Raw genomic sequence first — 16,676 nt, 5'->3', positions numbered from 1 at the left:
AGCTCCGGCATGGAGAGGGCTCTGTCTACAGGCTTGGAGGTGGGGGACACAGAGGCTGGAGCCAGGGAGAAGCTCTGAGTAAAGAGCTGTTTAGAGAAGCATCTTAGGTTTGGGGAACGGTGTGCAGTGACCAGATGGCATGGAGCTCTGAGTTGGGGTCAACAATAACTTCAGTCTTGATAGCACTGTGGGTTTGAAGGGATCTGTCGGGAAACCCAAAATCCCAAAACAGCCCCTACAGCACACACTCACGGGCAGACAGAGCTACTCGCTTCCTAATTTGGATGAGACTTTTGTTTGCTGGTATTTCACATTCTTGGATGGTGGGGAGAGGAGGGGGGCCCCAAATCCTTCCATCTGTGTGGACTTTTGGGGTCTGGAGTTTTCAGAGGAGCCAATTTATACTTGGAGAAGAGATGGGGGTGACACAGGAGTATTTTCTCTGGACCCTCAATTTGGTTTGAAGTGCTTTTGTAAATCCCAAGTCTGGGTGGGAGCTCCGAGGCAGGCCGACCTCCACACCCCATTCTGGCAGCCAGCGGAGGGATAGGTTGCCAGCACAGAACAGAGTCCTGCCTGAGCTGATGCTGGTGGCTCCAGACAGGGCAGGGTACAAAGAAGCTCCCAGGAAGTGACATTTCACCCTTGAGGGGCAGAGGGCAGCCACAGAAGAAGCCGGAGTGGACAGGTCCTGTCAAATCTGAGTCAGCTGAGGTGTCAGAGTGCTCTTCCTGTGGGCTGCTCCCCTCCCTGGCCCCTGGCAGCACCCTCCCCACTCCCTCCCTCACCTTCTATCGTGCCTGCCTTCCCCTCACAAGCAGAATGGAGCATTTGAAGATCACAGAATCCCTCTCAGCCCCCAGTAAGGGTCTGTCTTCCCTCTACATCTGGGACAGCACACCTGGAGCAGCTAAGTATATTGAATCTCAGCGCTGAAAGAGTGAAGGGGACACTGGCTGGCAGAGAGAAACGTGTTATTTTCTGCTAATGTGTTGACGCAGTAACTTTTCCATGTGGATGTCCTCAGATTGGCAGGGTCCTCCAGAAGTCGTCTCCTCCATCCCCCACCTCTGCTGGCTCAGCCCCCCTCCCCTGAGGCATGGGGGATTATTGGGCTGGGGTGACTTCAGAGGAGCAGACGCCACAACCTGTCCTGCCGCCCCTGTGGGGCTCTCCCACTTGGAAAGTCCTTGGTAAAACTGATTGGAAACCCTGACTGGGAACATTTCCCAGGTCACCCTACGGTGATCTCTCCAGGCAGGATGCAGGGTGGCATCCACCATCCTCAGGACAAGGTTGGGGCTGTCCCCTGGCTCTCTGATCTCTTTTCATTATCTGTGGTCCCTGCATGGCCTCTCTTGCAGTTTGCATCATTCTTAATATCTTTCTTGAGTTCTTCTTTGCTAGTGGATTTCAGGTTCTCATCAGGCTTGGCGCTGCCCATGGGCTTCAGGGTCTCAGCAGGTTTGGCGTTGGGAGGTCTGTGGCTGCTCCAGCCTCAGGGAAACTGAGGTTAAGTCAGTTGGGGGCAGCTATTCTCGGGCTTGCATGGGATTTAAACCCACAGCCATCAACAGCCACTTACAAACAATTCACTCAACTAAGCCCAGGCCTGGTCTCAGAAACTCTTCTGAGCCATTAGCCACTGTCTTCTCGTGCCCTGAGTGCCTGCAGTATGTTTTCCCTGCTGGTCCCTTAGTGGTAAAGAGCCTAGAGATCCTAGCCACTCCAGCCTCCCTTCCCATGGAAACCGTCCCAGAGGGAACAGTTCAGATCCAGAGCAGCAGCAGAAGAAATGATCCAAGGAAGGCTGCACACGGAGGGGAGAGAGAGACCAGGAGAGGTGGAAAGGGATTCCAGAGAGAGCCCCAAATCAAACTGTAAGACATCTTCTAAATATTTTTAAATTGTGTTTAAAGAATAGCTGACATATGTTGAACACCATGTGTTAGACACTATCTTAGGCCTCTTACACTTTTCACCCATTTAATCCTCCCGACAATAACTGTACTGTCCACCTAACAGAGAAGTTAAGTACCTTGCCAAATGCAAGGTGCTGGGGGTAACAGAGCTGGGATTTGAACTCAGGTGGCTGAGTTCCCGTGCCTAGACCACCGTGCTATATGACCTCTTAGTTAATTCCTATTATTTTATCAGGGTACTGGTGGCAGCTGAGAATTTGTCTATCAGCAGAAAACACTAATGACTATTTACTCCTCGATTTTGTTAAGAGTTGTCCAAAGGTTGAAACACTGATGGTGCCCCCAGCCTTGCCACGTTTCTGGTATTTTCCCTGCAGTGGTGGAAGCAGACCTTGCAATGGGCCTGTCTTGCTTCAATACAGGAGAGTGCGTTGTCTCAAAAAATCGGCCCCACCTTCTGTCCCTTCACTCGCCAAGACTTCAAGAGCCCAGTGTTTTGTTAAGGAAAAAACTTATCTTAAGGCTTCATCTATCAGTCACCATTTAAGCAGGTCCCTCCTCAGGCAGTAGGGCATTCTGAGAGGTGGAGGGAGTCTTTTCTCAATAGATGTGGAAAGAGAAGACACACTCACAGTGATAAAATTGTTACAGCCAAGTGCTGACAAGTGCTATGAGTGTGTCGGGAGGAGCTGCTGGAAGTGGGAAGAGAGGGAGCTGAGTGCTGGACTTTGATCTAAGCCCCGAAGACAGGCCAGAGGGGACGGGCTTCCAGGCGGGGGCCCCGCAGCAGCAGAGGCATCCTGCTAACAGCTTGTTCTGGGCTGGAGAGGATGACATGGCCCCAGTTTCATCCTATATTCTGCCAAGGAATTCCAGTCTAAAGGCAGTAGGGAATCATGCAAGATTTTGGGATGAGGAGCACTGTACATGAAGCTCAGTTTAGGGGTTTTGGTGGACTCTGTGCCCAAAAGACAAATAACAGAGCCTACTGAAGAGGTCGGGAGGAAGATGGTGAGGCCTAGACTAGCGTAGTAGCCACAACCACAGTCAGGGAATGACCAGTTCGAGAAGCAAGGATAGAAGTAATGGCACCTGTTGCCTGGCTTGGAAGGGCAGGATGGGGATGGGGGTAGGTAAAGAAGATGAAGGAATGGAAGACCACTAAGTGTGGGTGCCTGAGTGGCTGGGGTCTCAGTGGTCGTGTCAGTGGGAATAAGGAAGCCGGTGGTTGGAGGAGGCTTCTAGGGGAAGGTGAGGGAATGGCTCCGCTGGCCTCCAGTCCTACATCCTTCACACTCAGCTCAGCACTGGCCCTGCCCCCGGCTTCCTGACTTGGAGCCCTTTTTGCTCCACTGCACTGATCCCCACCCTGTCAGCTCTGCTACAAACAAGATTCACTTCCTCCAGGATGCCTTCCTGTTGTCACCCACCTTTGGCCACGAGAGACTCTTGCACTGTCCCCTCCCCATCAACCTGTGTATCTGCGTGCACCAACTGCTAGTGGACGTGCTGTTTATAGGTTTCAGGGGACTTCTCTGATGTCTGTAGCTTAGATAGGGCTCATAGCCCACAGACCCCCCCCCAAACAGGATTACATCACCCCATTTAGTTCACCCCCTTTCGTGCTGAGGAAAGCAGAAGAGGTTTGACAGCCATGGGCTGGAGTTCACCACTAGTTGATTTGTGGCAGGACACAGACACGTGGAGGTGTCCTTCCTCTTCCTGTACCCCTAGAGCTGCAGGGCTGATGGGATTCAGAGTTACCACCAACTGGGCCTGCCCTCTGCCCCCAAGTCTTTTCCTAGCCCTTCTGGGACCTGCCTCTGCTGAGGGGTGGGAGGCCGATGGTCCCGTGAGCTGAGGGGAGCTCTGTGGTGGCCTGAGAAGAGCTTTATCTTTATGCTTTGCTTCCTGTCTCCAGGCCAGGCTCCTCCTCCTGGCAAGACACTTTTCCGATTCTAACAATGAGGATTCATTTTTGTTGCTGTTGTGAATAGGTAATTCATTTTTAATTGCCTTCAGGGTAGAATTTTGCAAAGGCTTTTTAAAAACCCATGTAAGTTCATCCTACGAAAAATGGATTTATGTAGCATCTACTATGAGCAAGGCATTATTCTAACGCCCTTTGTTGTGTGCATAATCCACTCGAAGAACTCTGAATTTTCTTTTTTCAGAAACTATATATTATCTTTTTCAATAGTAAGTTATATTTAACTGTTTGTGACCTTTTCTTACATAGATCCTACCAGATCACCTGCTACAGAAATATGCCTTCATCCTTCTCAGAATGACAAATATGTTTTACCGTGACTGCATTCCAGGCTTAGGAAAAACAGTGGTGTTAGACAGGGTCACTGCCCTCTGAGAGCTGGTGTGGGAGACAGGCATGCAGGTCAGCAATGGCCTTGTGAGCCGTGCTTTGACATGGGTGAGCTCAGAGTTGGGAGCACAGAAGAGGTCCGCCTAGGCCTGGGGGATTAGGGGGAACAAGGAGGACACCATGCCTGCAGGGGTGACCTGGAGATGAGTCTTACTGTCTGGGCTTGCCAGGTGGGCTGGGTAGGCTGACTGAGGCAGCCCTATAGCAGAGCCTCCAGGAAGCTCCCTCCCTCCATCCACATCCCCTTCCTCCCCTCTGCCCCCAACTCAGAAAAGGAGAGAGCTGGGGGAGCTTCAGACCCAGGAGCGCTTACTCCACCACAGCCCTGAGGGGCTCTCCCAGGCGGAGCTCTGCAGTGATGCTGACCTCTCCCATCCCCCTCATCTCCCTCTCAGAATTCCCCACCAGGCTGAGGCTTCTCAAAAAAAAACCTCTGGGAAACAGCTTTTCTTCTGGAGGTCAAGAATGAACTGTCCCACAGGAAATACCAGATTCTTCATCTGGGGTAGCCAAGCCTGCAAGCCTGCTAGGGGGGCCTCCCCAAGCCCATGCACATGGCCAGGGGTCCAGGCTCTGGGCAGGTTGGAAAAGCTGCCTGCCCCATGCCTTGCCCTGGGAGAGGAGGCAGGGGCTGGGTCCACATGCCCCTCTACTCTCTGTGTACTGTCTTTGCAGCTTGTATCATTTTGACTTAAGACTCAAGGCAGCTGAGGGACTGAAACTGAAAGAAAATCAAGGATTTGAACAGGATGTGCGTTGGGGGTGGGGTATCTGTTCCCAAAGCCTTAGCCCCACCCTGACTTGAGGGAAAATTTCCAGATGGGATTGGTCTCTGCTAAGCCTCTGAGCCCCTCTAGTTGGGGCTAGAGGTCATCTTGGCATCCTCCCGCCCACCCAGATGAATGGAAAGTTCTCTCTCCAGGACATGGTTATCCTCATTCCCCACTCCTGTGCCTCACAATTCTTACTCTTATGACAGACTTCCTAAAACTCCAGCCTAAATCCTCTCCGTTACAGTTTCTACAAATTCTGACTCCTAACTACAAAGGGAAGAGAACAGAGTGAAGCCTTCCCGAGGTTTGGGGTCTGTATAAGGGTATAGGAAGTGGGGAGCGGGGTGCAGATCAGCCCTCTTGCCCCAGGTGGTTTATAGGATGAAGGTTTCTCTGTTTAAAACAGTACCCTGGTGGCAAGGAGTAAAGGGGAATATTACACCCTTCCTTCCTCTTCCAGCCTTAGTGAGGTTTTCTGGGCAGAACTGATATCATCCTTACTCTTTCTAATCTCCTTGTATTTGCTGGTCAAGGCTGTGCATTTGTGTAATGGGGGGCAGGGACAGTAGTTGGTGTCCACTCAGAATGCACCCAGCTCTTCCCTCCCAATGCCAGTGGCTTGTGGGACATGAGATGGGAGCTCCAGGCAGCAAAGTGCATGTGGCCCTGGCTCTGTCCTCCTGTGTGACGGTTGCTGCCCTGACAACAGGGGCAGCTTTGAGCAGGATGCCCTGCTATTTACTTGTTTGTGCATCTGAAAGCAAGAATAAGGAACTGCTGCCCTTCTGCCTGGCCCAGCAGGCCTCTTTCCACACCCTGAGGGAACCTCCCCAAGGGGTGGCCCAGAGGAGAAGTAACCAGTTCTGGGATGAGAGAGCTGGCAGGGGCCAGGACGAGACCCTAGATTCCTGTGTGTGCCTAGCTGACACCTCCTTCCCCAAACCAGGCCAGAAGATGGTGCTGGGAGTGAAGGCAGGCCCAGGGGAGAGTCCATGGAGAAGGAAGGCCATCCCCACTTCTCTCTGGGGCAACCAGAAGACCCAACTCTGAAGGGAGGCAGCCCCAGAGGGCCCCTCTGCAGGCCCAGTGCCCCTCATTGGCCGTGGTTCTCCAGCTCAGACACCTTTCCTAAAAAGTCAGCTCCTGGGGCCCTGGCTGTAGTCACCACCTCCCAACAGATCTTCCCACAGGCCAGTGCCCCTCCTGGACAAGGGCTCCTAGCCTCCTCCACCCACTTCTTTGCTCAAAGCTTCAAAGCTCCCTTTTCCAGAATGCAGTCACAGCATCACTGCTGTAAACAAAGTGGGACCTCCTCACCTGTCACTGTTCCTAACACAGGTCTGTAACCCTGTGTCGGACTCCTTTTCTCTCTTGGTGACGTCCAGGGAGCTGGGCCTGTGTGCATCTCCTTCTGTTGTATTGGATGGTCTCCAAAGGCAGAGGCTATTTCTCTCCCTTCTTTTGCAGCTTTCTATTATGTCCCCACAAGAGGACTCTTTGGAGTGGGGGAGGAGGTATCAGGAAGGAACGTATTTAGGGATCAGTTATTTTGGACATGGGTTATAAGCGGAAAGTTCCCTGGCTTTGGTGAGGAGTGGGGGATTGGTTCCCACAAGGCCTCTGGCTTCTGGGCTCCCAGAGGCTGCCCGTGTGAGTAACACTCACCTGCTGTGCTCCAGATGCCAGGGCAGGTACTACGACCACACCTGGTTCACTCAACAATTCTTCCTCCCCAGGCTCACTCTGCTCCGTCTCCATCGAGAAGGCACTGCCTGAGGACAGAGGCTTATACAAGTGTGTAGCCAAGAATGACGCTGGCCAGGCGGAGTGCTCCTGCCAAGTCACCGTGGATGGTAGGTCGTGCCCACCCATTGCCGCCACCCATACACAGGGGTCCCATTTCTCAGCCCCTCCCTTCCTTACCATACCTTGCCTGTCAGACAGAACTGCTCCCAACACTGCCCTCCCTACCCAAAGGCATTCATTTTGGATGAATGAATATCTTTTGCCAAAAGAAAAAGAGACAGGAAGGAAAGTGGCAGCTCTACTTGATCACCTACATGGCTTCACCCCTCCCCTGGCTGTCCTGTCCCCCTCCCAGTCCTGATCCCCACACCCAGAACCTTCTGAGCTGGGAAGCTGGGGCACCGGGCAGTAGAAAAGACACACCCACAGGAAAATGACTACAGAGTATTTTACAAAAGCCACAACAAACAAGTGTCCGAGCTGGCAGGACGACCCAGCAGGGTCAGCCGTGAGGAGGAGGGAGCAGAGCGAGGTCCATGTGGGAGACTTCCCAGAGGAGGTGAGTCGGGGCTGAGTCTCTGGATAGAGAGGACAGGGCAGCCTCTGCCAAAACAAAATGGTAGTAGTAATAATAATACTGCAGAGGGAGGTGGGAGGACACATCGGGGAGAGAGCAGGCCTGCCAGGTCTTAGCGGAGTTTCTGTGTTAGGAAGAGGCAGTGCCAAGCTGCGAGGAACTGGGCTTTGTCCTAAGGAAATGCAGGAAGTGCATTCATGACTCTTTTTTCTCTCCTTCCTGGGGAGTATAGAATTGGAACCTGAGAAGTAGGATGAACCTCGTGATGATTTAGGTGAACACCCTCATTTTACAGATAAGAAACTGAGGGCATCCAGAAAGGAAATGCATTTTGGAGGGGGGCTCTCTGGCCCATTTAGGGCCAAGCTGGGGCCAGAACCCCATCCCAGGACTCACAACCCAGGATCATTTCTTTGTATTTGGCACTTACCTGGAAATGTCTCAAAAGGTAGTTTTGGGGAAATAGTTTCTTGCCCTTGAAATGTCTGGTTAATAACCATCAGAGACACATCAAAAACTAGTGTCCAAATAAGGCATCTTGAAGCCCAGCTTGGTTGTTCTTCTCCCTCCTGTGTGTGATCAGTTGAGTTCTGAAGTCGTAGCCCATCTCACTGCCATTCCACACCATGTAGAGCCCATGTCCTCATTCTGGACTTTACAATTGGTTTCCTGATCACAGAGCTGAGCTCTATGGAACATGATGAATGGGAGAGAGGTGGAAAAGAACGTCTTTTTTATAAAAACACAATGGCAGCACGAATTAATTGTTAATAGCCGAAAGGTAAGCTGAACTCATCTAATACTGTGTACTTCTCCTTGGAGATCGTGCGTATATGTGCTATAGGGGCTCTGAGTCTAAGGAAGCGGACTTGATGTGTCCAAGTTTATGGTCAATTCAGAGGGGGCATGGGACACATTTTGAGGTTCTGCACAGTGGATGCTGTGGCTGATGACTCCTGTGTGGGAGTCTCTCCTCACCCAGGCTGTCACCCACCCAGATCACAGTCCTACTTCTTTCTGTACAGGTGCTGCACTGTAAAGTATAGCGTTTCTGAAAACATGATCCTTGAAGCCCACGTCTAACACCCCTCTGCTCATTTGGGACTCACACTGGTTCCCGAGCTAGTGAAGGAGGTTATCGGCTTTCGGAGCCTCTTTAGGTCCTATTTACATGGCTAGCTGAAGGCAGGAGAGCAATTCATTCTCCTTATCTGTAAAATGTCAGCACCTTTTCCAGATTTGTTTTCAAGATGAAATTTCCTTTTCCCCTACTGAATACACTTGGGGATTTTTTTTTTTTTAGGTTTGGGGAATTCATTCTGCAACTTAAAAGGCTTTGTTTGCCCAGAGTCTGCTGGCAGATTCCCTTGTCCTCTCCACTAATCTTGATGACCATCATTATTTATCCCTAATTCCTTCAAATGCAGAGTTAGGCCTCCAGCTGCAAATTGGGAGCTGGGTCTTGGAAGAAGAGCTAGAAAAGTGATAGGAGGGAGCCCAGCTGAGATAACAGGACTGACTTTCAGTCCATTGGGTTTGGTTTTGTTGACAGCAAGGATAAGGGTGGCCTCTTCCCCCTGCTTTTCTTTCCCTGTTGCTATACTTACAGATATATTAGCATCCTGTTTGCCCACATTTAGCTTTATTTTTTCATCAAGAGCCTCTCTAGGAAAGTAGTAAAGGACTGTGGTCACTTTGACAGCTCCCCTGTCGCCTTTCTATCGTCTGGTGCTCCACCCCACTGGCTAGGCTACGTCTCCTGCCCTCGTTCTGTCCCCTCATCCCCTCAGCTCTCCCTACTCCCCAAGGCATCATACTTGACTTCGGGATCCCAGTGGGTTTGTGCCTCCCCTGAAATTACAGGCAAAATGTTGCATTATGTGGGTTGGAGCATCTTTCTGAAGAGAGGGGTCCATAGTTTTTAGTCAAATTCTCAAAAGGAGTCATGAATCAGAATACGTTGAAGAACTACTTGCCGTAAGCAGCAACAATGACTGAATTTTCAAGCCCAGCCATTGTGTGGGCTCTTCCAGCCTGTCTCCAGCTGCAACTGCCCACCCAACCTCTGCATAGAACCAGGCCTTCATCCCTCTTATGGGGCAGTGAGGTCCATCTCCACTAGGCGATGGGACTACAGCTGGTGCTGACTTCAGACTGGCTTCCCCAGCCACTCAGCAGGGCTGGCCTGGCCCCTGAAAGTCGCTATCATTCACTCATCCTGTGCCAAACACCATCGAGACCATACATCTGAGGCCAACATAGCTTTCAAAATTTCATAAAAATGAGGCAAATGGGGCTCATTGGCTGGTCTGCATTACCCACACTACTGATTCCCTCATATCATAAAGATAAGGGATGTAACCTTTATAACACAGCACAGCTGGCTATTTTAATCATGCGTTTGGGTCTTTTTCCTAAGAAAAGGGGTGTTTATGAACTTTCTTGATTATGGTCATATCACCCTTCCTTCTGAACTCAGCAGAAGACAAGGGTTAACTTGTGCCACATAGAAGGGAGCTAAAACCTAGAGTAAACGTGGACTTGCCCGAAAACTCACCCAGGAGGAGAACAAGCTGACCTTCAATGCCTGCCCTGGCCAGAGACTCTTGTGCACTTTGCATTTTCAGTCTATGCAACAGTTGGGCAGGGTGTCTTTCTCAGTGAGCAAACTGAGGCTCACCAAGGGTCAGCTGCCTTCCAGGCCCCACAGACAGTAGATGTAGATCTGGTGTTGGGGCTCCACCCTGCACAGTGAATTACAACATGAAATATCCTGGCAGGACTCAGTGGTCTGGCTCGGAAACCTGTTCCTTTCCACAGCCTGACACAGCCTCCCCGGGCAGTGAATTACCATGGTGGGGCCCGCTCCCAGAGTGATCCAGACCTCCCTGAGTAACAGTCCTCCCTGTGGGGAGGTCCTTCTGCACGTGGGACTCAGTAACCCCTTTCCTCTCATTCCGACCCAGATGAGCAGTGAGGAAACTAAGTCCTTCCTAGGCCAGAATCCCATGAGAGGAGTCAAAAAACACCTTAGCCCCTCACTGGCTCATCTAGTCATTCTCAACTCAGGCCTCCTGTCCCCAGCCACCCTGGCCAGGGCATCCAGCTTTTGGTACCAGTGAGACCAGGGCTTTGTGACCACAGAGGGTCATGCATGATTGTGATGGGAAGGGACACTCCAGTGGGTACTCGTGCCATCACTCAGTCATTCAACTAATATCTGAGTGCCCACTCTGTGCCAGGCACTGCCATAGGAGCTGGTTTTAAAACAGTAAATGAAGTAGGAAAAGTTCCAGCTTTTGGGACTTTTCTAGTGGGAAAGAGGCAGTAATGCAGGTGAACAGCTGTGTCATATCCTCAGGTAATGTCACCAGCTATGAAGAAAGCAAAGCAGGGTAATGGGGGAGGGAATACCATTTTTGGAGGGGGTGGTTACTGAGGCCCCTCTGAGGAAGGAACATTTGAGCAGAGACTGAAGGAAGCAGGGAAGGAAGAGGGACAAGGTGACAACAAGAGCATAGCCCTGAGCTGAGGACACTGTGCTTAAGGCATTTCAGGAGGCAGGAGGCCAGGGTGGTGGAGCCATGAGCAAGGGGCAGGATGGTAGGAAGTGAGGTTGAGGAGGACCGTGGACCAGATCCAGGCAGTGTTGGCTAGGACAAAAAAAATGAGATTTTATTCTAAGTGTTATGGGCCAACACTGGACATTTATGAAGGATCACTCATGTCCATGTGATGACCAGACCCAGGATGAGTCAGAGGGAAAGCAGGGAGCACAATGGGGGGTTGCCACAATAGGGACAGGAAGTGATCAGATTCATAACCTCTTTGGCTGTAGAGCTGATATGAGTTGCTGGTGAGCTGGGTATGGAGAGAGAGAGAAGTTAAAGATGACTCAGTTTTCATGGGGGAGTGAAGACCAATGGTGGGGCTGGGGGGCACGATCAAGAGTTTAGTGCATGTGAAGTTTAAGATTCCTATTTGACCTCTCAAGCGGTCCTGTCACATAGGCAGGTGTTTAGGTGAACCTGGAGTTGAGGGGGATGTCAGAGTTGGAGGCGGGATACAGGGAGCCATCCACACACAGAGGCCATTCACTGCCCTGGGGTTGAATGAGGTCCCTGGAGAGTACAGAGGTGGAGATAAGAAGAGGGAGAGAGAGAGAGGCAGGGGCAGGACAGGGGCCTGCGAAGAAGACTAAGAAGGAAGTACTCCAGTGAGATGGGAAGAAACCCAGGAGATGGGGGTGTCCCAGAAACCAAATGCTAAGAACTTCAAAAAGGAAGGAATGATCAAGATTAGTGTGCCAGGCCAGGTGTGGTGGCTCACACCTGTAATACCAACACTTTGAGAAGCAGGTGAATTGCTTGAGCCAGGAGTTCAATACCAGCCTGGGCTACATGGTGAAACCCTGTCTCTACAAAAAATACAAAAGTTGCCTGGATGCTGTGGGGCATGCCTGTAGTCCCAGCTACTCAGGAGGATGAGCCAGGAGGACAGCTTGAGCATGGGAGGTTGAGGCTACAGTGAGCCAAGATTGTACCACGGTACTCCAGCCTGTGGGACAGAGGGAGACCCTGTCAAAAAAAAAGAAGAAAGGAAGAAAAGGAAGAAAGGGAAGGAAGGAAGGAAGGAAGAAAGGAAGGAAGAAAGGAAGGAAGGAAGGGTCAGGTGCTGCTGCCAAATAAAGATGAGCCTGAGCACTGGCTATTGGGTTTGCCAACATTGAGGTCATTGGTGACCTTGCAAGAGGGCTTCAGGGGAGTGATAGTAACAATAGCCTCATCTCAGGCATACAGAGACTGAGTCACCTGCTCAAGGTCACCCTAACTAGCAGAGTGGGAAGTTAAACCCAAGCCTTGGTGCCTAACCACTGTGATCCACTGTTATGTTGGCCCCTGGGCACTTCTGATTATTGCTGAGCTGATTTTGATCCACCCCTCCTTTCTTGGCCTCAGCCCTGCCATATTACTAAGTCTGTTCCCACCCCCACATTTATTTATTTATTTATTTTTGAGACAGAGTTTCACTCTTTTTGCCCAGGCTGGAGTGCAGTGGCATGATCTCGGCTCACTGCAACCTCTGTCTCCTGGATTCAAGCCATTCTGCTGCCTCAGCCTCCCAAGTAGCTGAGGTTACAGGCACCCGCCAACACACCAAGCTAATTTTTGTATTTTTAGTAGAGAAGGGGTTTCACCATGTTGGCCAGTCTGGTCTCAAACTCCTGACCTCAGGTGATCCACCCGCCTCAGCCTCCCAAAGTGCTGGGATTATAGGCGTGAGCTACCGTGCCTGGCCCACATTTATTCTTTAAATCATCACAGACAACTAACGGGTATTATGTGGAACTAAATAAAATTGCTGTTTTTGTAGGTCAAAAACACTTCAATACTGGCGAATGGTGTAGTTCAACCTGATCTGAGCATACAAAGTACTTAGCACCGTGCATACATGGAGTCAATACCCAGTAAATGTCAGCCATCACCTTACGACTTGGCCACACCTCCCTCACTCTTCTATTGAGGTGATGTTATTTCGGTTTTCCTTGTGAGGAAGCTCAGACTCAGAAAAGTTCAGGAACTTGCCCAGGGACTCACAACTCCTAAGCAGCAGAGCCAGAAAGGAGCGCAAGCATCCTGATCTCTCTTCCTTACTACGCTAGCACACGGCTTGCACTCAGTCAGAGAGAGAGGCCAGCAAGGAGGGATGAGCCAACCCAGGGAGAGGCTGGAGCCCAGCCCCTCTGCCCTGCCCCACTGGGGGCCCCTAGAAGCTGGACCATTCCCAGAAGCTTCCCAAGACCTCATGCCCCCTGCGTGGGGTCAGAGTTCAGGGAACCAGCTTCTTGGGGGAGATAAAAAAAAAAAACGCTGTCCAGAGAGCTTGAGTCCAGAGCCCAGGAGTGGAAGGGGTGAGGCATTGTCTATATAAGGACACATTTTCCTCTCAATGTAGAGGCCCCCCACTTCCTCACACCTCCATCTTCCTCCCCCACACTTCTTTGAGGACACATGCAAAGGACTTCAGCCTTGGGGTCCTAGATCTAGAAATGGAGTTTAATTTCATCACAAAATGATTAAAATAGAAAATACAAGCTGCTCTTAAACTTATATTACTATTATTTTTATCCCCTGGGCAGCCATGTGAGCACAAAGCTGGTTTTGATAGGCACATGGCCCTTCGAGCCCACTCCTTGCTGCAGTTCGCATGGAGGTCTGCTGGCTCCGCATCCCTGGCAGGGCCCCGTGGTGCATGCACAGCCCCACCGTGCTGACACTTCAGGAGGAGCGCGGCCACCCCCTGGGGCTCCAAGTCTGGGGTGTGCCTAGTTTGAAAGGGGGACTTCAGCCCCTTTCCTCATGGCCAGATGGAAAGATAAAGTGCTGCAGGAACTTCTAAAAATAAGACTCAAAGCACATTACAGGGTAGTGTACTGACACGTCCAGTGAAAACCCAGCACCCTAGGGCCGAGGACGGAGGCAGAGGCAGATGGGGCAGGGCAGGGAGTGTTTTCTGAAGGTGGAAAATTTTAAAGCTGATTCAGAAGGAGGTAAGGGAATGTGGCTATCAAGAGGAATTAATTCATAAGTGATCATTTTCATTTTCTTTTTTTTTTTTTCATTTTTTGGAGACAGGGTCTCACTCTGTCATCCATGCTGGAGTGCAGTGGCATGATCACTGCAGCGGCATGATCACTGCAGCCTCAAGCTCTGTGGGCTCAGGTGATCCTCCCACCTCAGCCTCCAAAGCAGCTGGGACTACAAGCACATGCCACAGTGCCCAGCTACTTTTTGTAAATTTTGTAGAGACGGGGTTTCACCATGTTGCCCAGGCTGGTCTTGAACTTCTGGGTCCAAGTGATCCAACTGCCTTGGCCTCCCAAAGTCCTGGGATTACAGGCGTGAGCCACCACACTGGGCTGATAAATGATCATTTCCTGCTTTCCAAAACACTGTTGCATGTGTTCTCTCCTTTGGGCTTCAAAACACCATGAGGTAGAGAAAATAAGTGATTCCCTTGTACAGATGTGGAAACAGAGATGGGACAGTTTAAATTATTTGCCCAAGTTCCCAAGGTTGCTGATGACAAAGCCAAAGCTAGAGCTGTTCTCTCTTGGCCTCTACTGTGGTGATGCTTGGAAGTAAAGCCCAACACAACCCCATGAGGACAAAAGGAGTCTCAGTACCTGCTGCCCTTCTTTCAGGAGCCCAGGAAAACTGGGCCTCTCATACTTTGCTTTCTTGTGCCTCAGCTTACTCATCAGTTAAAAAAGCAAACCTGATCCTTCTTCTTCTCCCTCCTCTATGCTCCAAGACTCACCAGGAGAATGAGTGCTGAAGCCAAGGAGTGCAGAACTGCATACATAGTCTGCCCTGTACTCCTCTTCCTTAAGAAGGGCCGGGTGCCGTGGCTCACGCCAGTAATCCCAGTACTTTGGGAGGCTGATGCAGGCAGATCACCTGAGGCCAGGAATTCAAGACCAGCCTGGCCAACATGGCGAAACCCCATCTCTACTGAAAATACGAAAAATTAGTCAGGCGTGTACTCAGGAGGCTACTCAGGAGGCTGAGGCATGAGAATCACTTGAACCTGGGAGGCAGAGGTTGCAGTGAGCCGAGATCATGTCACTGCAGTCCAGCCTGGGTGACACAGTGAGATTCCATTTCAAAAAAAAAAAAAAAGGGGGCCAAACAAACAAAACAATTACTGGGTACACCTTTCTTTACATTGTCATTGGTGACTGTTAGAAATCCTGGTCTTCAAGGAAGGGAAGAAGGAAGAGGCCTGGACAAGGGAAGCTTAGACTGACTCTATGCCCCTGGTTTATGGCACCCTCATCCCCAGATATCAAGGGGAAGCTCTGCCAGGCTTTTCTGCCTCTTGGAATAGTCCTGGAGCCACTCCCTACGCACTCCCTGTGCTTGAGGAGAGGCGAGGAGTTTTCTGTTGGCCAAATATCAGTCATCCATGGAGCTTCTGGGTCATATCGTGCCCAGACCCCAACCCAGACCAATGAAACCAGGACCTGTGGGGTGTGATACCCTGGCACACGTGCTTCTAACATACAGCTGAGGCTGAGATCCACCGAGGCTGACAAATAACTATGTCCAGAGGATTTTTCTGTAGCTGAGAATGACCACGATCCTTGGGGAAAATGTCCAGTGTAAGAAAATGAAATCATCCCTGCCCCATGGCTTTCTGCTTCTCTGTGTCCTCATGGAACTGGCGTGCTGGGTTACAGGCAGCCTCCTGAGGAGCTTAAGAGTGTCCATTCCAGATAGCAGGGACCCCTGGTGTGCCATCTGGGGCTCCTTTGCCCATATGGGAGGTGGCAGGAGTTCAGCTTGCAGTGGGGAGTGGAGGCAGGGGAGCGTTTTGGTGTCAAGTGCTACTTGAAAGGGTTGCTTTGGCTGTCTGCTCCCCCCAACACCCCGTCACATACTGCTAAGTAGTCCTACTTAAGGCCCACAATGGTGCATGCAGGTCTTTCAGCTGTCTTTGGTGGGGGATTGCCCCCACAGCCCCCGGAGGCCTGTCTGCTTCTGAGCTGCCATGAGCCTGCAACACCCGCACAGGGCCTCCTCCCTGGATTACCCATAACAGAGAGGAGGCAGGCACTAGGTTGGGAAGAAAGCCTATCGGGGTGATGATGAGCAGAGGGACTCATGCAGGCAGATCCATGTTCTGGAGAAGGCGAGGGGCCTAAATGCCTCCCAGAAGGAGAAATGCATCCAGAGGCAGCTCAGAGTCCACTTGCTGGGAGAAGTATGTTCCCAGCCCCCAGTTCTGCTCCCTGCGCCCACCCCTCAGAACCCCAGGAGCCCAGTCTAGGCAAGATCAGCCCTGACTGCCAGTCCTGGAGGTGGACCATAAGAGGGCACTTCCTCCCCAGCCAAGCCTCAGGAATGTGGCGGAGCCTCTGCTGGAAAGTCCCCCCACCCACCCCCACCCCCACTTAGCTTCCTCTCCTCAGGAGCAGGAAAAGGATGCCCAAGGAGGGGGCTTCAAGGGGGAGACTCTCTCAGCGCCGTCCCCAAAGAGTGCTCCTTGTGGGGAAAGGAAGGCCAGTGAAAGTGCTGGGGCCCAGTGATAGCCACTCAACCAGCTCCTCCTTATCCCAGTTCCTGGATGGTTTCCCCATAGTGTCCTGGGGGCCAATGAGGGCCTTTCCACCCAGCCCAGCCCAGCCAAGTGATGTTGCCCTGCTTGCCCTCCATGAGGGAGGGTTTCCTCTGGCAGAGGGAGTGTGGAACAGAGCCTGAAGGTAGGCACCGCCC

At 51.4% G+C, this 16,676-nt stretch overlaps 1 protein-coding gene across 9 annotated transcripts in view; it reads left to right on the top strand.

Annotated features, from left to right (window-relative positions):
- Window positions 1–16,676, top strand: part of MYLK (myosin light chain kinase) — a 271,706-nt gene that overhangs the window by 184,453 nt on the left and 70,577 nt on the right. For 7 of the 9 annotated variants that reach the window (XM_034957201.3, XM_034957195.3, XM_034957198.3 and 4 more), the window contains one exon: window positions 6,812–6,928. In XM_034957201.3, the coding sequence (XP_034813092.2) occupies window positions 6,812–6,928 (117 nt within the window). Of the gene's footprint in view, window positions 1–6,811; window positions 6,929–7,246; window positions 7,381–16,676 lie in introns of those variants that run through there. The other 2 variants (XM_063602908.1, XM_063602907.1) reach the window with 2 other exon arrangements.

The sequence above is a fragment of the Pan paniscus genome, chromosome 2 (genome assembly GCF_029289425.2).
Source record: "Pan paniscus chromosome 2, NHGRI_mPanPan1-v2.0_pri, whole genome shotgun sequence".
In the NCBI taxonomy this organism is placed as follows: domain Eukaryota; kingdom Metazoa; phylum Chordata; class Mammalia; order Primates; family Hominidae; genus Pan; species Pan paniscus.
The sequence above is the reverse complement of the archived record's forward strand: the minus strand, read 5'-3'. Positions and strand labels throughout refer to the sequence as shown.